The following is a 25,780-nucleotide window of genomic DNA, read 5'->3' on the forward strand; positions in this document are numbered from 1 at the left end:
GCCCCCGGCAGCGGCAGGGACACCGGCACTGAACCTCGGCAGCGACAGGGATACCGGCACTGACACCCAGCAGCGATAGGGACACGGGCACTGGCCCCGGCAGCGACAGGGATACCGGCACTGACACCCAGCAGCGATAGGGACACCGGCACTGAACCTCGGCAGCGACAGGGATACCGGCACTGACACCCAGCAGCGATAGGGACACCGGCACTGGCCCCGGCAGCGCCGCCCTCACGGTGACACCTCATGGTGGCCCCGCCCCCGCGCGCGGCGGGCGCACTGCGGCTGCGCGGGGAATCGGCGCGCGCCCCACGCCCCCCGCCGCCGCCAATGGCGCCGGCACAAAGTGACCTTGGCCGCGCCCCGCCCCTTCCGCCGCCCGGCCCCGCCGCGCCTGCGCACAGCCGGCCCTACCCGCCCGCCCGTCGGCCCGAGCGCGGCACCGCAGCGGTGAGAGCCGCGCCACTCGCGCCATCCGCGCCCATCGCCGCCCCCGCCCGCCGTACCCTCACCCTCTCCCTCTCTCCGCAGAGACGCCGGATCGTGACCCTCGGGACGCCGCCCGCTAAGATGTTCGCTTGCGCCAAGCTCGCCACCTCGCCCTCCCTGGTGAGTGGGGGTGCGCGGAGGGCGCCGGCGCCTCCTCACCGACCCTGTCCTGTCGGCGGAGAAGTCGGCGACGGTGGCGGGGCGATCGCGGGTTGCGCGGGTCTCCGAGCCTCGCGGCAGCGCCCTGGGACGAGCCCGTAGCGAGCGCTGCCCCCCCGAGAGCGAAGGGATGGGGGCGGGGGTCGGGCAGACTGCGGCAGGGCCGCGTTCTCCTTCCTGCCTCCTTGGCGCGGCCGGGCCCTGGGCCAAGGTGAGGGGCCTGAGCGCTCGGGCGGCGAAGGAGGGGGAGGTCAGCGCAAGCAGCAGCTCCGGGGCCTACTGCGCGCCGTGCCCCGCTGTAGGTCAAACTCCAGCCTGTTGCTTGTCCTTTGCAAGGCCGGGATTTTTTGCCCTTGCAGAGATAAGGGACTGTCCTGCATGAAAATGCCCTCTCTGGCGTGCAGAAGGTCTCATTTTGCACGGTCCAGGCCCAGGTTTCCCCTGCAGGAAGAGCTTTGTGCAGGAGCCGATATGACCTTAGACTGCTGGGAGCCCAAGGACACATGCAGGCCGCTTGTGAAAAAGGATTCATTCATTTGTGCCTTACTAAATTCCAAAGTCTAGGTTACATCTGTGCATTTAACAACTTCGAAATTAATTTTGGTGGCTTTTATTTATTCATTTCAAAACGTGTTTCACTGCCTCCTGGTCGGTCGCGCATTTTTGTCGCTGTTTCGCTCTATTTTCTGTCAGCATAATGCGTGTTCATGTTCACTGAATGATGTGGCTATTTACAATATATCTCCTGAAAACAGTGCTGTCAGATTGCATGGCAGTGCTTGCTTCTGTATCTTTATTGTATATCCAGCTGTTCAGAGATTGCTTTCTTTCAAGGAAGACAAATGGCTTAGTAGCTAAGAGTCTTATTATCTTACAGACTATTGTATGGAACAGTTGTGAGCAAATGTTTCTTTCTTTATAGTTTTTTTTCTTCCTCTTACAGATCCGTGCTGGATCAAGAGTCTTGTACAGACCAATTTCGGCATCTGTGTTGTCTAGGCCAGAGGTCAAGAATGGAGAGGTACCTTATAAACAAAATTCTGTATCTTCCTAAATTACCTGGTGAGCCTAAATGTCCTCAACCTAGAGTTCACTTGTACTAACTCAAATACCTATAGTGTGAAACTTGCTTTAAGTCAAACACCTAATAATACTTGTTGCTGCCTTGCTGTTTCCCCTGAGAAGTCTTTCACATTTAAAGTTGATACTTTCAGGTGGAACAGGTAACATTCTGAAGTTTATGACTTACAGTCTCATCACTCTGAAGAATAAGTAGACATTGGAACTAATACAACTTTTAAAACTGCATAATAACACTATCACATGGTCTTTTGTCTGAATATAATGCTTTTTCATGTTTTGTTTTCTTAGGGCAAGTCAACAGTTAACGGGGCCCAAAATATTGTCTCCCAAGTAGCACTTAGAGAATTCCAGACTAGTGCTATCAGCAGGGACATTGACACTGCTGCCAAATTCATTGGTGCTGGTGCAGCCACAGTAGGTGTGGCTGGTTCTGGTGCTGGTATTGGAACAGTCTTCGGTAGTCTAATCATTGGTTATGCCAGGTAATTAATCTCTCCCTTTAAAAACTCTTTCATTGTATGCAGATTTATCTTGGGACAGCTGAACTGTAGAAAAAATAATGGCACTGTAATAAATTCTGTTAATGATTAGTGTTACTGATACACATGGCTGAAGAGAATCCTATGAAACTGTACCATATTCATCAGGATGGCTCAGTTGTTAAATTCAGAACTTTGTACACTCTTCCTGGAGGAGAGCCATGAAAGAAATTGCATCATTAGACTTGGTTGGTCTTTCAGTCACTGGAGTCCAGTGTTTGAGCATTCAGTTCCTGAACCGAATTAAAAATACAGCCTGTATTTTTTCCCATGTAAGAGGAAAAGTCCTAAAGAAAACAGTCTGAGAACTGGTAACAAGGAATGAGAGTCCGTATGCTTTAGTCTCCATAGTCTGAATCATTGTTTAGGAATGGATGCCTGATTTTCTTTCTTAACACACTCATCTTTGCATCTCAGAATATGCATTCATTTTAGCAAATAAGTTATCATTCCTTCTAGAAATCTGAAGAGGACAAGGGTGAGGATTTTGTAGTAGGGATGAACTTTAAGGTAATTTTGCAACATTACTGTAATAGAAGTAGTTCACATGGCATCATGCAAGAGCACAACTGATACAGGCATATAAGAGCTTTCACGTTCTTCACTACTTTTTAAACCAGTTAATACTTCTTAATAAAGATTTTAAGCCTTATTGAAGACAAGGAAGTTCACTTTTCACTTAAAGAAACAAGTGTTTTCCGCACAAAATTAATATATCAAGTTTTGAACTTCACATTAATGTGTCAGTAAGAGGTTGTAGAACATTGCTTCATAGTTTTATGTTGGAGATTTTCTCCTCACTTCTTGAAGGCCTACTCATTGCATTTTTGCAACAAACTGCTGCATTTTTTTTTCTGTTTTTTTCCCCCTACTCTTAAGTGGTTTCAGTTCGTGTATTTGCCTTAAGAGCTGCTTAAAACATGATACACATTAAATTCCTTGGAGTATAGTTCTCATGTCACAGATATGAAATAAATTTCTAAAGACTAGTGCTGATAGTTTCTGCATGGGAGGATGTAGAGAAATCAAATTCAAAAGATACATGAGTGTAGTCAGAAAAACTTCTCATTTGTAAAACCCTTACACCATCTACATAACCTGAGACTAGTCTTAATTGCCAACTAATTTGTCTTCAGGGAAATCCTTGCAAAAAAATTGCTTGGATTTTCCTGTTACAGAATCTGTAGCAAGGAACTAAGAAGTTAAACTGCATGAAAAATATCTTAATTGTAAGGATAAAAAGCTCTTACACCTTCTCTTTCTTTTAGAAATCCTTCTCTGAAGCAGCAGCTGTTCTCATATGCTATCCTGGGATTCGCCCTGTCTGAAGCTATGGGTCTCTTCTGTCTGATGGTTGCTTTCTTGATCCTATTTGCCATGTGAATAGAGATCTGCCTGTAATATTGGCATTGGAATGTAACTGCATTTTATGGGACTCCCAAAATGTTGGTGTCATGGAAATTGATGCTATTTCCAAAGTCATTTCATTAAAGATAACAACTTTAACTGTCAACTTGTTGCCTTCGTTTATTGTCTCTCTCACTAGGATATCTGGAAGATGGCATTTTGTAATTTGGTCTCCATGGATTACTCCTGATAATGACATATTGCATACAACCCTTCCAGTTAGACATTTTATTTATTAAAATTAACGTGGCATACACTTGAAACATCAAAGGATGCAGAGATTAAGTGTGGAAGGCTATACTGTTGGCCTTGTTCCTTCACTTGTGTTTCTGGTTTTTCCTCAGCTAGTTGACACACACACCTCTTGATAGACGGAGCCAAACACAAATCCATGAAAGCGATAGGAAACTCTTTGTATCAGTTTTCAAGTACACAAGATATTTCAATTACCATGGTAGGTTTTCCACTTGGATCTAACTAGTGAACTCATTGAGCTAAGAGAACAACTGCTTTAGTATGTTACAAGGCATTTAGTTGTGATCCATGGACGTATAGTTACTGGATTTTTGGCATCTCCTAATAAAAAGCTTCCAGCTTTCCAATTTTGTAGTCAGCCTTGCATTATCTCACACATTCTTTTAAGAGCATTAGGATTAAAGCATTTTGGTTAAAAAAACAAACCAGCTGCAGTATCTACCTTCACTGTTTCAGCAGTCTAATTACATTTATGGTGTCATCTATTCTTGTCATCAACACTGTGTACTACTATATTTATCTGGTGGGGGAGTTGTTAGCATCTCAAACTTCATCTAGAATATTAAATAATCTGATCACAAATACAAGCTGAACTATGTAAGAATGTAAGCCAAGTTTGTTAAATGTTTTTTCCATCTTGTTAAGTAATTACTGAATTAAATACAGGAAATTTTATTGGAGGAAGTGGAGAAATGATTAATGACTCAGCTAAGTGCAATGTGTGGGTAAGATTTTGTTTTAATCTGAATTTAAACGTATAAATTGGATATTCAAAGAGATACGGTCTAGTGGACTTTAGTCTACTTTAGTTTATGGTGGACTTTGCAGTGTTAGCAGTTGGACTTAATGATCTTAAAGGTCTAAAACATTTCCATAAAGGTATTTATTTCCTGACCTAAATGATTGTAGAATTTGTGTAGCAAAATTCTAGAACCTAGCATGAGAGAGAACTTTCCCCACATACATATTCTTAGTAGAAAACAGTAATTAATACAGAGAATGTTCTTTTATATATGTGAATTTTAGGAGTGTAGAATATGAAGCATCTTAAATTAGTAGCTTTAGAACACTTAGTAGTAGTGTCTTACATGACTAGATCAGGAAGTGGGAGTTCTGAGGAGTGAGAAGGAGTAGGAGATGAAGTATATTCCAGGTATCTTCCATGCTCATGCAGTGGTGATTTTAGGGACTTGCTGTTATCCATTCTTGGAAGCTGTTGATCTGCAAGGCTGGCAGTGCATTTGTCCTGGCTGGAAGGTATTCTCGACTCAAGCTCATCTGTGTCCTGCTGTCCTGGTAAGTGGTGAACCTTTTTTCTCTTTCAGTACAGCAAGGATCTCTACCAGCATCTGAGGTGGCAATCTGTATTTCCTAAAATCATGGACCATGCAGAGGACGAGCTTAATTCAAGCTTCAGGTTTCCATATCCTTGGGATTTGACCAAACAGGCATCTTCAGATTTGTCTTGGTCAAGTACAGCTCCAACTCTGCTTAGGAACAAATTCCACTTAGGAATTTGTTTGCATATAAAATGTTTCCCCTGAGCGGCAATGGTGTTTGGTGTAAATAGAAGACCTGGCTGAATTATTACTCCCTAACTTCAGTTAGAAAGCCACCTGAGTCACTGTGAGTTAACTTAAATCAGGTTTGAATAATGATTTTTGGATTTACATCCCATATTTTACCACATGCATTACCCTGCCGAACCCTTTTTCTTGTGATCAGCCTTGCCTGAAAGGCAGTGGACATCTTGGGTGATCCTACATATGGATGTGAAGGTTGTTTTGGTAGCACATCCCCAAGCTTACTATCTTTTAACTCACTCTTAGACTGGTGAACACAGGCCAAACTCAGGCCAAGTGCCTGTGTAGTTACACCAGTCATGAAAGAATCAGATCTGGGTTCTGCAGATAAAGATTAATCACTTTCAATACAAGGCAACAAACCTTCACACAGAGGATTATCCTCCTTATAGACAATAAGGGGCTTATAGTTAATGAGTGATGGGCAGATACTGACAGGTGAACTATTACAGGGCACATGGAATCCCTTTCCAACAGAGCTTAGTTGGTCAATTTTAGTGGTCTGACACAGAGTACCCTCAGTTTTCCTAAAATGCTCACAAAAGTAACAATTATAAATGTGTAAAAGACTTACTTTTTTTCTTACAAAAAAACCTGCAATCCAATCTCTGCATTAATAGGGCAGCAACAGACCAAGGTCTCTTGATCTTCCTGTTAGAGTTTACATCAAGAAATCTTGCTGTAGATCAAAGAAACCAAACTTAAGTTTCATGAGGTGTTACTATAGGCTTTTCTTCCCTGAAACCTTTTTCAGTTTCTCCTGACATGGGCTGTGCTGAACTTAGAGATGGTCAGCTCATGAAAATTTGTCTTGTAGGTTCTCCATATTGAAAGACTGACTATTCATGTTTCACTGTTGAAAGTGAAGCCAGCTGAAGCAGACATCTTCATTGTCTCTGAATAACTGTTCTGCCTGCTCTTCCAGTAGATCAGACATCACACCACTTCTCAAGTAGCCATGTTATTCTAATGGAAAATAAGGAAAGGTTAAATTATGCTCTTAAGTTATTGCTGCAAGTAAAATTGAACATCCTGCAGCTGTTTTTTTCCCTTCTGATTTCCCTCTTTGATTTTTGCATCAATTTCACACTGAAGAAAGGCACCTGTAGTTTAGGTTTTCAGTCCAGGCTTAGGACTGCTGCTGCTACATAATGGTGAAGCTAAACCATCAAAAAATACTTGTTTCTAATACAGGTCTTAGTTGCTCTCTGAAGAAAGAAGTAAGATCTTTATTCCTCTCTTCTGCATGTTCAACTGAATCCTTGCAACAGGCTACTTTAAAGAATAATTCCACCTTTAAGTAAACTGTGTACTTTTATGCAGTGCTTTCTATCCTCCTGTATCTTAAAGAACTTTGCAGAACTGCTGTACACTGCCCACCAAAACCATACACAAGAAATGAAACATACTGTGTTGTGCAAGTTCAGAGAAACTCAGCCAAAATGTATTTTACTGGAACTGATACTACTCTTTTAGAAGTACTTCATTGTTACGGCCTTGCACTCTCAGATCATCTCAGGACAAGATCAAATGATACAATGGCACAGAATTAAAGCTTCATGTGTGATTCAGAGTACACACGAGCTAAACGGTGTTGCCATATAGGGTTATGCTACCTTTTTAAAGAATCCGAAACTTTTAGTTTCTCCTGTGTAAAATATAGGAGTTTCCCATTATTCTACAGTGCTGAAGCATTTTTGATATATTAGCCAAGGTGAATGTTTAGTACAACCATTGGTTTGGGCACACACCTCGCTCCTGCCCTGAGTAGAGGTGTATTGAGACGGGGAATCCCCTGTACAGGGCTTTGGAGCGCTGATTATTCCAGAAGTGAGATGTGAAAAGCGCATGGAGCCTTGCCGCTGAGCGAACCCTTGCAGTGCTTTAGTCTCTACGTGGTGCCTGCTGTCCTCAGCGGGTGGCCCTCCTGCACATCCCGCCGCAGAGTTTGGGCGCCTCATCCTCAGCTCCCCTCCGCCGGGGCCGCACAATTCCCGCTCCCCCATGCGGGCTTTGCGTGAGAGATGCTGCCCGCCCGTAGCAACGCCGGCCATGCCGTGCTCCGGCCGCTGATGGCGCGGCCCGCCGGCCATGCCGCGCTCCGGCCGGCCATGCCGTGCTCCGGCCGTTGATGCCATAGCCCCGCCGGCCATGCCGCGCTCCGGCCGTTGATGCCATAGCCCCGCCGGCCATGCCGCGCTCCGGCCGTTGATGCCATAGCCCCGCCGGCCATGCCGCGCTCCGGCCGTTGATACCATAGCCCCGCCGGCCATGCCGCGCTCCCGGGTCGCTGTGGGGAGGGGTAACGGAGCCCCGCCCGGCCCCGCCCCCGCGCCGCGTGACCGCCCCGCCCCGCCCCGCGGAGGTGTCAGCGCGGCTCTCGCGAGAGGTGACGGAAGCCCGCGGGGGACCCGGCCTTTAATGTGCGGTCCGGCCGCGTTCCCGGTGAGTTTGTAAACACGGCCCGGCCCGGCTCGGCCCGGCGCGGCGGCTCCTCCTCCCTCCGCGCTGCGGCGGCGCCGGGCGGGCGGGGGCGGCGGGGCGGGAGCGGCACGGCACTGCGGTGGGCGGGGGATGCCCGGGAGGCAGTAACATGGCGCCGCCGCTCCTCTCCGCGGCAGCCCCCTCCCCCAGCGCGGCCTGCGGCTCCCGCCGCCCCTAGAGCGGGGCGGGGCGGGGCGGCCCGGCCGGCGCCGCGGACACCGGGACCCGCCGGGAGGTAGGGCCTGGCGGGCGGCCCGGGACGCGGCGCGGCTGGGTGGGTGAGTAGGAGGGTGAAGGGGGCTGCGGCGCATCCGAGAGCGGGGCGCCCCACGGGGGCATCGCCGGGAGCTGCCTCCGGCCCGCGGCGCGGAGGGCGGGAGGAGGAGGCAGCCAGGCCTCGCCTTTCCGCCTCGCCTCTGCTCCAGGGAGGCCTCGCTCTGCATCCATCTTCGTCTCCGAAGGAGAACTTGGACCGTGCCGATGCTGGTGCGGAGAAGGGTACCGGGTGTGGGGGATGCTGGGCGGGGGTAAGAGCAGCTTTTCTGCACCACAGGGAGGTGCTGGCCTGCCCGGTGTCTGGCCACGGAGCTGAAACTCCTGGACCAGTTGTCTCATTGACTTCGCCTGTTATCGTGCATAATGCCTCTCGAGTTGTCAAATAAAAGGTCTCTGAAGCTTTCACGTGAAAAAAAAAACATGTCACAGGCCCTCAATTAGTGATAGCTGCACGATGTTTTGGGCACGAATGTTTTATATCAAGACGTAACCTCTTGTTTGGAGTTAGGGGAAATGTGCACTGCCATGTTGCTTCTGCAGGCTTGCTCATTCTACAGCGTTTTTGCATCCCTGTTCTTGGGAGATCCATTAGTGTGTTTTTATACCCTGGTCATGCACTCTGTGTCCCTCACTTGCTTTTCGTTCTGTTGCTGTGTCCCAGTGGTGTTTATCTTGCAGTAGTGATACTGTCACCTGTTTTCTTGCATCAAAATGAGAAATTTGAATAATCTGAACATTCTGAATCATTCACTACTTTCCAAACAGTGCCCACAGACATGGCTGAAATGTGTTTTATTTACCATCCCTTAAAACAGTGATTTTGTTTTCTTTTTGACACATCCTACTCATGGCAGTGAATGTCATATCCACACTTCTTGCTGAGCATAAAGCTGGATAAGAGGTACTAAAACCAAATGTTCTGAAGTTTGGGTCATAAGGCTGCTGGGTTTGGTTAGATGCTAAATTCAGCACAAGCTGATAGGATCAGACCAGTCCTTGTGGTTCTGGTCTTCCACAGGTGTTCCAGATGGAATTTCTTCAGCCATCCACTGAAACAGGTTGCTGTCTGTTAATGGACATAATTTCAAAGGGACAAACTGTAGTCCAGTTTAGCATTCACTTGAATGAACTCTGAAGTGTTTATAGTTATGCAATCCAGAATCAAAATTGTCAAGTCGTCTTGTTAAAAAACTAAACAGTAATTTTGTCAGGGGCTGGTTGTTGTATAATGTTTCAAAAGAATTGTCAACTAATAAGAAACCTTAATGTGTACATAGAGTGAAGCAGCTCTTTTAAATGTCCATTGGGATTTTATGTTTCAATACTGATGTTGCATGCTAATGCTTAATCAAGTAGTCGAGCTTTTGATCTTCTTCACAATGTAGTTGATATTTCTACCTTGACTTGAATTCTAGGATGTTTGGTAGGTCTTTTTCCAGAAACTTCTAGACTGTGCAGTATCTAATATAAGGTACTTTCAGATCTTAAATTTCCTCATACATACTTTTATTAATAGTCTTGTTTTTCAGGCTGCTTTTCTTTTGTGACCACATTGAACAGCATGAACTATGGTATTATTTTCATTCTTGTTTCATTAAATTTTGAATGTGCCTAGTGCTAAAAATTCCTGTTCTGTCATCAGCTTTTTTTTCTTCTACTCTTAATTAACTTAAACTTACAAATATACATTTTTACCTCTGTGAAGTTTTCCAAACTTAAAGTTATTTATAATATCAGCATTCTTAATGATTTTTTAACACAGTCTTGAATTCCTGTATAAAAATTATGCATTTTCTATTTCCAAAGGAGCAAATGTGGTTCAATACTTTTAACTTTTATTTTAATATTTAATAGATTTCAGGTTACCATTGTTCTGCCTAACTGAACTGTCTTTGTTTCACATATAGTATATACTCTAAGGAGGCTTTGGATATAGTTTGTGACAGAAATATTAGTCAATATTTAATAATTATGCAGTAAATGTTTAGTTGGGGGGGTTTTTTCACATTTATGCTGTACTGTTTTCAGCTTTGTTCAGTGTCAGTTTCAGTTCAGCCTGAGAACTTTTCTATTAGCTTTGCTTCAGATAAGAACTTCTCTTAAGCAAGGTATTCCAAGCAATATATTTCCTTCCTAGGTAAATTCAATGGCCATTTATGTAAGTGCTTGCAGGAAAGAAAAAGAGCATTCTATTTTAATGAGCAAGAGGAATCCTGTAGTGAGATATCTGATCTATTTAAAGATTTTTAGAATTAAATTCTTAATTAATTAATTCAATTTTAGACTTCAGGGATACAATCTAAGAAAATGTGAAAAGCAAGTAATTTTTTTTAAGCTTCTTTTTTAAAATTTGTTGAAACAAGTGTAGAAAAATGAGGTTGGATTTCTAATGTTAGGTTGAAGGCGTTCAAACCTTGATAACTAGAAACCTAGAACTGGGGAAATTCCCTGATAAGCCCTAATATCTATGTAAGCAAATTGTGAGGAGATGGGAGGAATATTAACCCCTCTGTATTTCTTTTATGAGGTTCATTGACATTTTGCTAATGTACAAGAGCCGTATTCACACAGCCAGAATTTTTTAGTAAGTTAAAGAAACATCAGGGATGTCTCTGCAAAATACTTAAGCCAGAGGGTTGAATTAGAAGCCACCATGTTCAGCCAACAGGAAGTGTTAGGCCTGAGGACCTTTCTTTATGCCATTAGTGCTCTCTGTTTACCAGAAATGTATCTTCTTGTGCAAGAAGCCACTCCTGCAGCTGAAGGAATTTAATTGCTTTGTTTCTGTATGTGTGACTGGCTGTCCAACTGGCTGTCTTGTTCTTATTGGAACTTGTTAAGTCAGTCATCTTTTCTCCTTGTCCAGATGCTCTGCCCTTTATAGAATTTAGATAAAGGGTGAGAGGTATGGAATTAACTTTAGACATCAGATACTAGTTAATTAATAATGTCAGCAAAAGTGCCTAACATTTGACTTTTTAAAAGTAAAAAATTGAATCTTACGCTAGCAGCATAATGTAAAGAAGGAGCTCCTGTTTTCCTGTTTGCCTGCCATTGCTAGTTATTAACTTTTAAATATTCTGGACTATGGCTTGTGGTTTTCTTGTAGAATCTACAAGGTAACTTTCTGCCAATCCCACTTTCATTATGAGGAGGAATGTTTTAATTTGTCAAGTTTTATTTCCTCCATTTCCTTCATTGTCCAGTTTTATTCTTTAGGAATGCCAAATTCAACAGTGTTGTACAAATACAGTGAGATGACTTCTGGAAGTGCCCTGTAATGGTCAAGTATTAATTATACTGGTTTTGTTTCACCTTTCTTCTTTTGCTTTATAGGAAACAGAAAATATAGCTCCAGTCTCTCCAGGTGAGTAGAGCAATGGGGTTTTCTTATTTTTAAAATTTAGTAGTGTATTCTACCTACTAACTTCTGATTTTTACTGAAATCACAACTTGAAATCTACCTGTACAGAAAATTGTGGAAATAAAGATAGATTCAAATGTGGGAAGTGATTAAAATTTATGATGTGAATGCAGTATGCAAGTGGTGAAAGTATAAAGACACCGCGTCCATTTTTATTTTTGTTGTTATTTGTTTGGTTGCATGAAAAATCTATCTATTAATTGTGAGGTGTTTAATTTTAGAAAACAAAAATAGCTACCTCCCCCCCATCTAAAGATATCTTGGAAGGAGCTTAGCAAAACACTAAATTCAGCTCTCCAGGTAACCATTAAGAGAATGTTATTCTTTACTGTAGCAAATATGTTCAGTTCACTTTGAATAAGTATGTACTTTAAGTAGAACTCTTAAAAATTGATAAAAGTTAGAAATTTTGACCTGGTTCTTTTATGCTTCAGTTTCCTATTATAAAATGAAGCTTTAAAGTAAAGTCTTACATCACCTAAAATTATACATTATGATGAGACCAACAGAAAAATTTAGTTAGAGTTAATAATTCTCTATAGAGTAAGACTTTGTATCTTGCAGTAAAAGGGGGCACAATCCCACATCCAATGTAATGAATAAAAGGAAATGTTGACTAGACATGTTTGGTCTTGAGGAAATGCAAACATCCGTAGGAAAATGCATCAGTGGTACAAAGTAACATAAGCACTTTGTAGTGTTTGGACTCAGAGGAGACCAAATGCTGATGGACTACTCTAATTCTGACTTGTCTCAATGGCCTGATACAGTTTTTGTCCAAATTTCATCTTTTTTAAACCAGAATGTACAGATGTTTCTTGCTTTGGAGCCACATGCAAGTGGTCAGTGTAGCTGCGTGGCTTGGGTGTGCTCCTCATGTAAGCAACAGGAGATAAATCAGCTGCTGCTGTAGCTGCAGACTGACAGATTGTCCTCTGTGGACTGTCCAGTTTAGGAGGGTGACACACTTGTGACAATATGCATCTCTTCTTGCATGTTGGCCAGAACAGTGCTATCCTTCAAAGGCTTTATGGTTTTTGTTTGTTCCTGGTGTTATGTGTGTTCATGGCTATTCAGTTGTGGCATTTTTCTTCTGTGCTGTTGGTGTCAGCCGCCCTGATGTTACAGGAGGGCAGTCTCTGTATTGCTACAGTGCTTAAAGTAATTGATCACAGGGTAAGAGTGCACAGCCTGTGAGCAGCTCTGTGCTTGGACATCTTTTTGCACACACCTGGCTTTCTGAAGGTAAAGTAGAGGCTTTAGCTGCAAGTCTGGTGAGTCTTTACTTGGTATGTGTGAAGAATTACTTTTCTCAGCAAATTTGAAGAAGTTTTTTGCAAGGACTATATATATAGACATTTTAAACAGCTGCTTTAATGTTCAGTAGAAAAATTTTGAAACAAGGTGTCGGTTATATTTTCCATGCTCCTATATGTAAGCAGTTAAGAGAAAACAGAAGAATCTTTACCAGTTTAAATAAGCCAACAAGACATGGCTTAAGTCAGGGTAGGCTTCTATTCTTTGTAATATTGTCTTCTGAAAGGTATTTTGGAAGCAAGCCCCAGACTATGTAGTAATAGTTTCCACCAAGTGTACCCAAGGTGTTTAATTAAAATCTTATGGAAATACGCAGATAATTGTTGAAGCTATTTTTGTAGCACATTTAGATACATATTAATGTGACATTTTATAGAGACATTTTTGTTTTTTAAATAAGCACACTGCCTTAAATATTAGTGAATTACTTGCGAACTCATTTTTAGTTGTCCATATTATATATATTTTAAAGATAGATATATACTTATTTATATAATTTACTGTAAAGTTTACATTCCAAACATCATAAAAGAGGCTTGCTGCAGTTTAAAGAGGCATGATGTGAATGTATTTTACTTTTGTGTTGAAAGTACAGAGCAAACACCAAAAAGTGAGATTATTAATCTGATTTTAGTACTGAAGTTTATTTTACTGTCAAGATTATATCAGGTTTTTCTTGTGTTCAGCTCTGATGCTGTTACCGTCTGACTGGAATTCTACGTATGGATTTCTTTATGCTACTGAAAGGAATGTAGGGTTTGAAGCTTACAGAAGAAAGTTGCAGTTGAGTGGACTGTAGTAAGAATCATTTCACTGAATGTTCGTTTTATCTGAAGAGATGAGTTAAGGCTGGAGTTCCACATTCATATCGGGTTCCTTCAGGAACCATCTTTTTGTCTGTGGGACAAGGTGTTAGTTGTGTTAGTTGTTGCCTAGGTAACAGTCCAGGGTGACTGTAATTCCCCTCTAGTGACAGGGCTATCACTTCATATATTACATTTCTGGTTTGGCTGGGTGAGTAATATTTTAACAAGACAGCATCTAAGTTTCTATTTTGGTTTTCAGGAGAAAAGGTATTTTCTAAATTCCTCTTTCTTATTGTGGTAGTCTCACTTTGAGCAATCAGTCTACAACAGAGACCGACCCCTTTGAAATCAGAATGGCAATTACATTTTTTTCTGAAAATTTGGCTTCTGTGTGTTAGTTCTGTTATCCCTATCAGGCAACATGCAATCCAGAAGGAAACGAAGAGGCAAAGGATTGGGTTTGTCTGTATTTTGTAGCAGCAACAGATTTTTGACCATGCAGAGTCTTCTGAAGGTGTCAGAACATTATCCAAGTTTGGATTGTCCTTTGTGGTTGTTCTCCTCTGTTCCTCACCATATCATCTTTATGGTATGCTTTTAAGTTTCAGAGTTATCTTGAATTGCTCAGAATTTTATCCAGTCAAATTTTGAATTTCTGCGAGGCTGAGATTCCACAGCCCCACTTGGCAACCTGTTCCAGTGTTCAGGAAGCTCTCACTGTGGGATTTTTTTTTGATGCAGTATTTTCCTTAACTCTTAACTTTCTTGGTGTGTCTCATGAATGTTGCACCTTATCCTTTTATTATACTTGACCTAAAGTCTGGATCTGACTTCTCTATTATCAAGACGTTATGTAATTTAAGACAGCAAGCAGATCCTTAGCACTCCTTCTACATTCTGAACAAACCTTGGTTCCTCTTGTTATGTAATAGTCCAGACTCCTGACTGTTTTGATGGGGCACCAGATGTTTTCTCTCCAATTCATCAGCTGTCTTGAGAGGCCCAGCTCTGGATATGGCACTTCAGCTGTAGTCTTAGAGCGCAGATAAAGGACAGTAATCACTTCCCTTCCTCTCATTGCTGTGCCTTTGCTAATCCATCCCAATAGCCTCTTGTCTTTCAGTGCTACAAGTAACGTGATGCTGAATCGTATTGGGCTTGTTGTCCACCAGGAGTTAGAGGTTCTGCCCCAAAGCTGCTTGACAGCCAGTTGCTTGCTCCTCCGCCTCCACTGCTGCATGGAGTTATTTTGTTCTAAGTGCAAGTCTTGCATTTGTCTTTGTAATAGGTAAATACAGTTCTTACCAATTTGGCTGCACTAACGAATGTGAGCCCTTTGTTTTCCCATCCTGTCAGGTCTGGTTTCTGTTTAGATGTAAAATGTCCAAGGTCTTCCTTAAAATGCGAGTGAACTTTATTCTTTTAGGTGCAAAAATTTCAGTGCTTCAACATAATTTTTTTTCCTCAGATGTTATCCAGAATCTCTTTACAAGGGATTACCTCACAAAATTCAATGTGGCCTGCAGTCAAATAATGTTACAAAGATGAGGAAATGAATTTATCTCCACCTTTTTTCCAGTGAGTTTGTCAGAAGGACAGCGCTTTTTTCCTTTTCACAAGGATTGACTTTCGACTTGTATATCAGGCATTCAAAATTTACAGGCTTCACAAACTAAGACATGGAAACAGATGAGAACTCCACATGCAAATACGAGCTTTGGTAATATTCCTTGAAAAGAGAAAATGAATGGACCTAAAAAATTTACATCTTCTCACCCATGAGAAACACTGACAGCATGGAAGGAATAGATTTTATGGCTGAAACTGCATTTCTGAGACTGACAACAAAATATAGTAACAGAGTGGGAAAAGTGTCCTACGTGCACTTCAGTTAATCAAAATCTTCATGCTTTAGATAAAAAAAAAAACAACCAAATAATAATTGTTTCTTTCACCATTAGATGTTTCTGATATGGACGTTATTTGTCTGCTCACAGGATGTATCCATATGTGCATATTGGCATATGGTGGCATGTGTAGCCATTAAGTAAGTATACAGTACCCTATGATCACAGGTTTAATAAAACTAATTCCTCTTGAGATCTAAACAGGACTAACTCTGTTAGTTGAGCCTGCATTTAAAGAAATTATATTGTTGCATAGCTGAAGAAGAATAATAAACTTGCAGGATAGCTGTTAACTCTGTTGAAGTTCCACATATTGTAAGGATTTATAGTGTCATGGATAAGGACCTTTTTTCTTACCTGAGGCTTTAGTCTTGAGCATTCAAGCTTGCCCATGATCTTGTTAACATTTCTTGTTAGTGAAAGTACCAAGTTCACAGTAAGAACAGTTCAAAAAATACTTCATTCCTTCAGAAACTTGAGACAGGTTACGAACTCTGCAAAGAACAGCGGAACAGTCTTCAACCCTGATTTGCTTTGGCATCCTTCCTTTGGGATGTAAATGTTTCCCTGAGCTGTCAGTGCCAAAGACTATAAAGTTTCTGGCAGCCATTCATTTCTTCTCGACTTCTGATTTCAGCTCAGTATCCTCATTCCTTGAAACATATATATTTAGAAGTGACAGTTTAGAATCTCCTGCATGCCATGTTTTTCTTTCTTTGCCGAGGACACTGGTATCTCCTCCTCTTTGAAGGACTATGCAAAGAAGTCTATACACAGTAGCTTTTTACTATACAGGTACATCCAGAAGGATCAGATACTGTGTTCTCTACAGATCTTTGAGGTAATAAGTCTGAAATTATTTGCTTATGCTTACTTGACATGTCTAGTGTCCAGATGTGTACCAGAAGTGTACATTCTTAGGATGGTTAGACAGTATGAGAATCCTTGCAACTCTACATGACCAGCACTCTGGGGAAGAGATGGATTTATTCTGCCTATGATCTTTAATCATAAAAACTTCTTTCTTCATCTTTATTTGCTTATCAGTCTAAATAGTGTTCAGAACTAACAGTGTTAGTTCTCCATACAAATAGTTATTTAAAGACAAATGTATTTCTTCCAAGGTAAAGCCATAGATGCCACAACTAATTAGAGGATGTATTGAAATAAACTATTTCTTTGAAAAACAGTTGTGTTTCATGGGTGAATAGTGAACATTTTATCTTTACAAAATCATTCATTATTATATTTTTAACATGCATAGTAATTAATATCTTCTTTTAGTTACAGTTGATTGCCATGAAAAGGAGGATATGATAGATTGCCCTATGAAACAAGTTTATATGTGAAATCTGGCAGGTATGTGTGTTTGCTGCGGGGTGAGTATGCAAAACAGCACCAAATATCATTAATATCTTACTTCTTTCTTAAGTATTTTTAGCCTGTCAGTAATTTAGTAGCTAAAACATTACTAAAGTACATGTTTCTGTAATTAAATTTATAACAGTTTACTCAAAGGGCTGTGTGCCACCTTATCTCTGATGATGAGATTTAAATAAAGATTGTGAAAAGGCTAAGGAATGAACACTTCTTCCTCATCTGCCGGCACCACAACCTTGACTACTTGGTGGTGTTTGCTGCTTTTGATTTCTTTTTAACTCTGAGAATTGGATCATTATTACAATGTATTTGATTTCAGTGAATGAGTTGTTCTTACTGTGTTTTCAGGTACTTTTTGCAATTATTCATGTTACATGTGAACAGGTGGGTTTCTGATTGGAAAGCTCCTTCAGAAACTGCTGTGGTGGATTTTTTCCACCTTCCCAACAGAGCTTGAAATCCATAATCTGTTTGGATCATGAGTATTTAAAATGTTACTATAGTCAGAGGGCAGAAATTCTTGCCCATAGAATATTAAAGTGGCCTGTGGATGTTGATGTATTGATAATTTGTTGCATTATTTGTAAAATTTGTTCTATTCTGATTTTAATACAGGTAGCACAACGACCTGTGGAATATGAGTGATGACAAACCCTTTTTATGTACTGCCCCTGGATGTGGCCAGGTAATGGTCTGAACTGAAGTTATTAGCATTGTTCAAATAAAAGTAAAACAGTGAAATGTATTTTTAGGGATTGAAGAAAAGAGGCTTACCTTAATTGCTACAAAGTATTCATGTTTTGCTGAAAAGGAAGAATTTGTAGTATATACATGTTTATGCAAAATGCTATCCATAGAAGAAAAAACAGATTATTTTTTCTGTGTTAAAACCAATTTCATTTGTTAGCTCTGCTTTATTTGCTTTCATTAGAAAAATAATCAAGAAACAAACTAATTTGTATCAGGTGGCCTGCAAGTTCTAGAATATTTCATTGTTGGTGGGATGCTCACTGTGGATGTTGCTTGTCACTAACCTTAATGGCTGTGGTGATTGCAGGTATTTAATGGCATAAGTTTGTTTTATGTCTGTTTTTGTGTATAGGAAGATTATAACAATATGCATGCCCCAAAATATATTTAAATTTCTATAGTGGTTTTAATGTAGTCTAGTAAATAGCATTAGTGTATATATATATATGTATATATATATATATATATATAGGTGAATGTGAGCAGAATGGTAAAAATACAATGGAGTCTTTTAGGAGATGGTTGCTAAAAAGGATACTGTCTTAACACCTTTATTAGTAACATGAAAATAAGTGCATTTGCATTTCTGCTACCTGAGGTGGACATCCCTGCATCCTTTGTATAAAATCATTTTCATAAGCTGATTTTTTCCATAATATAATAGCTTCTGCCTTTAAATAGAATTGATTTCTTAAACAGGGTGTTTTTCACTATATTTGTGTACTTCATTTTATTTGGATTTCAAATTCAAAATACTCTCATTTTTATTCTGAAAACTTAGTTTTTATGATGAATGACAGCATTGATACTATATTAATGTAGTTTTCTGTATTTAAAGTGAAAGGGGACTAAGATTTCTTATTTCTAAGATATTCAGAGACATCAAAAGTAACAGGACTGTTTTCTCCTAAGCAATGTTTGTCCCCATCCTATTTGAATCTCATTGCAGTGTAGACTGTCAGAAGTTTTGGTAACTAAATCTCACAGAAGACACATCGTGGGTCTGCAGCAGCCCATGATTCCAGGGAAGGTGAAGAGAGAAGTTCATGTCCCAGCAAATGGGCAAGGCTTCTCCAGTTGCCAGCTTCGTACTGTAGAACAGAGAGAGGAAGTCAGGCTCTGAACATCCTCTTCCCTCTGGAAGCACTTAGTGGGGACAGAAACATACACTTAGGTCTCTTAGCGTGATGGAATGCAGGAATTTCTGGCTTGTGCTGTATGCAGAGGTAGGGCACAGGAGTTACGGAGAGCTGGGCATTTGGAGCTCTGGGCAATAGAGTTCTAAGGAAAAATAGTCACTTGCCCGTTTCACCCTGTTTTACAGTGATCCTGCATTTTTAATTTCCCTCACAATTCCACATGCACATGTCCCTTCTTATGGAAACATTCTAAATTACTATACTCTGAGGTCAATTCAGTTTATATGTTAGTTCCTGAGAGGTGATTCTTGGCATGGATCTGCTATAAGATATATGTGGAGTGACTTAAATTAGTGAGGCATAACCAGAAACATAATTTGGGGCTCAAATGTTCACAAAGGAAATTAAGAATTTCAATGTTTTGTGTAAAATGTGTTGTTTTTAGGAAAGCTGCATCTCGGGAAAGATTTTCTTAGATTATGTCAATTGAAACGCTTAACTTCATCCACAATTACAGATGCATAGTAAATTAGTGAAAAGAAACAAATAGTGAAAGTAAGAGTATCTGTTTAACGGCACTTAGTTTGTCTGCTTACTGCTTTTTTTATAGCATATACCCCAAATTTGGGGGAAAGTATGCATGAAATGAGCAAGCCTGAGAGGCTTTTAAAATGCCAGTAGGTTTAGTTCATTCACAGCATTTCAGTTGTCTGGCATTGTTCTATTCAACCTGCCCCTTCTTTTATGTAGTAAATGGTCAGGGGCAGGAGCTGTGGTATATTTTATCTTTATGCTGTTAAATGCAGTGAAGTTTGTGATTAGAGATCAATTCTCATTAATGTGGTAATATACACAATGCAGTAATCAAGTAGTGGTGATCAATTACTAGACTTTGTCAAGATCCAGTAATAAAGCAAATGGCTGTTTGGTGATGGTTGATGGAGGCTGCAGCACTCTGAAATGTTATTTTGGACTTTTGATGAATGCGGGTACTTACACTGCAATTTCCTTGGTATATTTAATTACTATGAACATCCTTTGAGTTTTATAATATTTCTGCTTGGTACTGTTGACCAAGGAACAAAATATATCTGCCTTAGAGGGTTGTCTTTTAACGTAGTAATGATAGCTTTACGTGTTGTAAAAATTGCTTTCTGTGGAATGGCATTTGTTGTGTTCACACTCCCAATTACAACTGTTTCCTAAAATTTCCTGCTGCAGCGTTTTACCAATGAGGATCATTTGGCTGTGCATAAACATAAACATGAGATGACACTGAAATTTGGTCCAGCTCGTAATGACAGTGTCATTGTGGCTGGTAAGTATATACTTTTATTAAGTTTGTTCACTTTCCTGCTGGAGTGGACATGTGCTTTGTGCATTTTCTGTACATAAAGCATAGATTTATGTTAAGAGAATGTGATACATTTTATTCACTATACTTGTCTGCGGTGTGTGCTTAGGCAGTGTTTTCTTACATAATTCGTGTCAGAATTTGAAGCTAGTATTATTCTTCATAAGTTAGTTTTATTCCTATCTGATATATAATCCAAATATTTTTAAATTATCAATACTTAAATAATTGATTAAATTATATAAGCATTCAGTAAAAGCATGCTAATAAAGGCTATGCCTGAGAGGATCTGTAACTAAGTTAAACTGTATTTCAGTTTTAATTATTCATTGATATGACTTGTCCCTTAAATTTTAAAATATATAGCATCTTTTACATATCATGGTGATATTAGAAGAATGAATCAGTGATTATTCTTCCGATGGGATAGTAGAAGAAAGTTCAAATCTTTGTTTTCATTTTGGCTTAAATTCAAAATACTTTATTCCCACCTCTGAATTTATGTTGTAACTTTAGTAATTACAACTTTTGTCTAGGATCAGAAGTAATCACCAATGAATGATTATGTTATAAGTTTGAGAGTTTTTGAATGAAGAGGGCATGTGCTAAGTATGCTGAAGTTAGTCAGTCTGGGGTTTTTTCTGTGGTGGAAAAAATAAATAAATAAAACTATTTATATTATATTAAATAAACAAATAAACTTCAGAAAGACTTTCAGACATTTTCTTGGTTTTTTTTTTTTCCTTGTACATTGCTAATTTGTTACAATCAGCAGATAAATGTTACAATGAGAAAAAAATACTGGTCTTAAACTGACAGTTACAAATTTTAAAATTCTATGTGTGCTCCTTGTTAATTACACCACAAGAAAAGGGACCTTTCAAATAATCAGTTTAAAAATGAAACCTTGAGACTCTCTTTGCAGCCACATTCCAGTGTAGGAACTGTTGTAGACACCAGGCTTAATAAGTCCACACAATCATACCACTTCACAATATTTTAAATGCAAGTAACTTCATGGCAAGTGGGGTTAATTTTGACCTGATAATAACAGTGAAATAAGACAAATTTATATACTAAAAGGAATTTTATATAAAGGTGCCAGAAGTCTTGGGATTCCAGCTTGATACAGAGGCATCATAGGAGTCAATACAATCTTGTGCACAGAAGTCACACTTTCCTTTAGAAGTTCCATGCACTTGGAAGTAATCACTACTGTTGTCAAATTAGGAAAAGGCAGAAGCAAACTGGCTTTGAGCTGTGTACTTTTCTCCTTTGTTTGCTGATTAAAAGCCTTCATGTAGTCCTTATCTTTATTTGAAAATAGAGTGTGCTTGCTCATTGAAGTGTTCTGCTGTGGACTTGAGAATAGCTCCCTGGGGTTTGTGGCCACAAAAGAAATGCTGTGGTTCCCTGCCAGAATTGTCAGGGGCTTGGTGGTTGGCAGGCTCCGGGTGCTTGTCTCCAGCAGGTGGAGTTTGCCTGCCAGCTGCCTCCCTGTAGGGCAGAGCACAGCCCCAGGGTTCCCAGCCACCTCCTCGTCTCTTTCTGTTTGTTTGTATTCTGAAAATTATTTAGGACAAGTAAATTCGTAAATGGTATTGTAAAAATAAAATTATGGGGGTTTTATACACTTCTTTTCAGATCAGACACCAACACCAACTCGATTCTTGAAGAACTGTGAAGAAGTGGGCTTATTCAATGAATTAGCAAGTCCTTTTGAAAATGAGTTTAAAAAGGCTTCTGAAGATGACATTAAGAAAGTATGTTCAAAACATTTTTTTTTCCTCAGAGCTTCTACTTTTTTATAGCAGAAATTCCTTTGAAAAAGCAAACTTTGGATTTATATATGGCTTTCTAAACTGTACCAATAATCATGTTAGCTGCTTATATGTTGTACGTAGAGAATACAAATCTACAATTTCTCTTCCAAAGGTTCGTTTACTTGATTAATTTTGCTTAGTTAGCATTGACAATGGGACACATTGTCCTCATCATGTAAGTAACTAGTCTGTATCTGTTGAAGTTAAACACTGGTTTTGACTGAATTTCATTAGGTCCTGGATAAGCAAAAAAGACTGGAAAATAAAGAGTTTTTAGCAGAGGGAAAAACCCACATGAAAAACGATAGTGTAGTTCTACACTGATCATTTTGATTAGTTTTGAAATACTGATGTTGGTGTAAGAATCAGTCATTATGATAGTGAGAATTAAGTACTGACTAAATTTAAAGAAGTGTTCAGTAATTTGGTTATGATTATATCATTATATGTTGAAAACACTTTTGCCTAGAAATTATTGATTGTGACATAAAGATCTAGTTGGTTTTTAATGTACAGATTAAAATATAAGAAAAACTGGGACTGTCTCTGTTTAGTAACTTCGTATTTTTGTGAGGAACTTGCCATGCATTTAAGTGTTACTGTTATTGATTTCAGTCCTTCCCAGTCGTAACTGGTTAGAAACCTAAACATTTAAATACTTCAGCAAATCAAAAAAATTGTTCAGTGTTTGCTTTGAATAATTTTGTCTTTAGTTGATTATTTGGTTAACTTCTATAGGTAGTGATTAAAAATATGGTTTTATATGCATTTATATAGGTTTTGCAGAATCAGTAGCTTTATTTTCTTAGTTTCAGTAAAAGTTTTGAGCGGTACTTGTAAATAGTATGGATTATTATCCATTCCTGTCTTAGCCTCACCCTTGCTTTGTAACCACAGCTGTAACTTATAATGGATTTATAAGTTTACCTTTTTTAGTTGCTATATGCTGTTTTAATAACATGACATATGGTAAAATCGATTATTGATTTACCAAGACTGTGTTTTCTGTATAGTTCACTACTGTCTTGGAGAAGGTTGTATGTATTGTAAAGTATTTTAAAAATTTTGTCTTTCTTTAATTGATACTAATTTTCCAAGCTGCCCTCTGTGTTACAAGAAAAAGCACAGTCCTGCCATATTTCTGGATGATTTATATACATAAACAATCATAGCAAAGTGTGGAAAAATGTAACATAATAGATTTTCTGAGAGATTGACCATTTTTTCAGTAATGTTTCATAGTCACTTGTGATACAAGATTCCACTTCTTACAGTCTTTCCTGTTAGTAATATATTGCACAGAAAAACTAGGAATTTAATTGGAAAAAAAAGAGAATTTGGAAAAACATCTTTGGGGATATTTCTTTCAAAAGTATTTGGATAGCAGAGTAGATATGAGTATAGGCTTTCAAATCTGTGGTATTGTTTTAAGTACTTTTGTAGCTCAGTTTCTTTGGGACATTTCAGATGTCCTGGTGAATTTTACCCATGTAGTAATGTAAAATTTGCCTTTTCAAAAATTACTAGCTGCAGTAAGCTTGACATTTGTCTATACTAACTTCCTCAATTTGGAAATGTGGTTAGGATTTTGTGCTATGTGGCATGAGATACAATAATATACAGGAGGATAATACCTTAATTTAGCTGAGTTTTTTTAACTGTAACACAGTCCTTTCACAGCTATAATTTTCTTATGACTCTCGGAAATTGAAAACTTTAGGTATGTTTTTAATTCTCAAGAAGAAAATATTTAGTCTGACATTGGTGTTGAAAGACATTTGTGTTACTGAAGATTGGTGTTTGTGTAGGTGCTGGTAAAATAGCTTTGACTGGTAATGCATCTGCATCAAGATCTTTCAAACATCAGCACCTCTGTCTTGTAATGGGCTGATATTTCTCTTCTGTTATTTATATTTTCTTGCTCAGTTTAGTTTTTTAAACATTGACTAATTTTGTTTTACATCGTTGCTCATAGATGCCTCTAGATCTCTCTCCTCTTGCAACACCAATTATAAGAAATAAAATTGAAGAACCTTCAGTTGTAGAGACAACTCATCAAGATAGTCCTTTACCTCATCCAGAGTCTACTACCAATGATGAAAAGGTCAGAACCTTTATTTTTCTCTTTCTGAAGTTTATTTTTCAACTTTTTGGATGATCCGTAAATTCATTATATAAGGTGGTAGGCACACTACTTAGCTGGTTGAAAGGGTGGGTATATAAGTAACTTGCTCAATTCTTCAGTTAGCTTTGTTCACTAGAATTACTTCTTTGCTTCCAGTAAAGCCAGAAAGGAAATCAAATTTAAGATTAATGCTATCTTTGAAAAGACTAAAAGGGCTCTTTTTTCTTGTTTGTCCATCATCATTCATAACAGAAAAAACCCAAGTTTACTTTCTTTGATTTTATTTTTTCTTTTAAATAGTATCAGCAGTTTGCGACTCTTCATGTGTGCATGTTTGCTAGGCCTATGTTTTACCAAAAATTGTTTGTAGAACAGCAGGGGATGTTGTACTAAAATGTATGGGGATGAATGGGTAGTCTTTCAAAACCATGCACCAGATAATTTTGTTTCAAATGTTAGAGTCGTTCAGGTATAGCAGTATGTTTAAAAGTGATGTCAGGCATTTTCTTCTTTAGAGTTTGCCTGAATTCTCATAGAAGACTGAGGTATTGTCTGTCACTAGAGGATATTGCAGTCAAATCAGTTTTAGAACTCAAGCTTTAAAGAATAGATAAGTGGTTTAAATAGTAATGATCACTTCAATATGTGGCTTGCAGTGTTTTTATCTTGTGGAGTTCTTCTGAAGTACAGAAAATGAAGCAAAATTAGTGAATTAATTATTTCTAGTCTTTCTTAAATAAATACAAATATTAAGAGCAGACCATAATAAAGCATTGAGATTGTTCTAGTCAATCTTTATGTGCATCTTCAGTGGGCAGTCTGTGTATGAGGGGCTTAGCTGCCTTACTCCAAGAAATTAGCAGGACTGGTTAGGGTCACAGGTAATTCAGGTTGGAAGGGACTGCTGGATTTCCTGGTCCAGCTTTGTCCTCAAAGCCAAGGTTACTTCTGAGATCAGACTGAGTTACTCAGTGCTTTGCACAGTCTGCTCTTGAAACCTCTGTGGGAGAGAGGCTACGCAGCCTCAGTGCCACCTGCTCCCATACCAGGCTGTTCCTGTGGGCAGAATGTTTTTCTTTGGATCCACTCTGAACCTCTCTGGTTTTAACTCTTTCTCTTACTCTGCCAGAGGAACTAATGTGAGAACAACCTTAAGTGTGTGACAGAAGTTGAAGAGTTTCAATTCAGATTTGTCCTTACTAAGTTTTTTTGAGGTTAGCAAGGATGAGTAATCATGGGCAATCAAGGCAATTATGCAGTCTCAAAAATAGTAAAAGCATTTTAAAGGAATATATGTAAAGAGCTGCTTGGATTAAGTGAATCATAGTCCAAATCTTAAGTCTTCTTTATTTCAGAGGGTAGGTTTTTTTTTTTTTTTAATGTGAATACTTACTCCAAGTAATCTAATTTTGGCAGAAGATAACATTACTATCTTCATACAGTAATGGTTCAGTATCTCATTAGCATCATTACAAGT

General features: G+C 39.4%; 2 protein-coding genes across 7 annotated transcripts in view; both read left to right on the forward strand.

Moving 5' to 3' along the window:
* Window positions 1–332: 332 nt before the first annotated feature.
* Window positions 333–3,786, forward strand: ATP5MC3 (ATP synthase membrane subunit c locus 3). The gene is made up of 5 exons (XM_083864924.1): window positions 333–453; window positions 535–612; window positions 1,595–1,672; window positions 2,023–2,216; window positions 3,542–3,786. The coding sequence occupies exons 1-5, from the start codon at window positions 334–336 to the stop codon at window positions 3,654–3,656; spliced, it is 585 nt and encodes a 194-aa protein (XP_083721050.1). The 5' UTR covers window position 333; the 3' UTR covers window positions 3,657–3,786.
* A 4,092-nt stretch (window positions 3,787–7,878) lies between these two features.
* ATF2 (activating transcription factor 2) overlaps window positions 7,879–25,780 on the forward strand; it is a 47,671-nt gene continuing 29,769 nt past the window's right edge. For 4 of the 6 annotated variants that reach the window (XM_083865755.1, XM_083865758.1, XM_083865759.1 and 1 more), the window contains exons 1-7: window positions 7,879–7,963; window positions 11,615–11,645; window positions 17,017–17,091; window positions 17,728–17,797; window positions 20,223–20,319; window positions 22,000–22,118; window positions 24,154–24,282. In XM_083865755.1, the coding sequence (XP_083721881.1) occupies window positions 17,750–17,797; window positions 20,223–20,319; window positions 22,000–22,118; window positions 24,154–24,282 (393 nt within the window). In that variant the 5' untranslated portion in view covers window positions 7,879–7,963; window positions 11,615–11,645; window positions 17,017–17,091; window positions 17,728–17,749. Of the gene's footprint in view, window positions 7,964–8,176; window positions 8,238–9,814; window positions 9,850–11,614; window positions 11,646–17,016; window positions 17,092–17,727; window positions 17,798–20,222; window positions 20,320–21,999; window positions 22,119–24,153; window positions 24,283–25,780 lie in introns of those variants that run through there. The other 2 variants (XM_083865756.1, XM_083865757.1) reach the window with 2 other exon arrangements.

The sequence above is a fragment of the Zosterops lateralis genome (assembly GCF_965231275.1).
Source record: "Zosterops lateralis genome assembly, chromosome: 7".
NCBI classification, from domain to species: Eukaryota; Metazoa; Chordata; class Aves; order Passeriformes; family Zosteropidae; genus Zosterops; species Zosterops lateralis.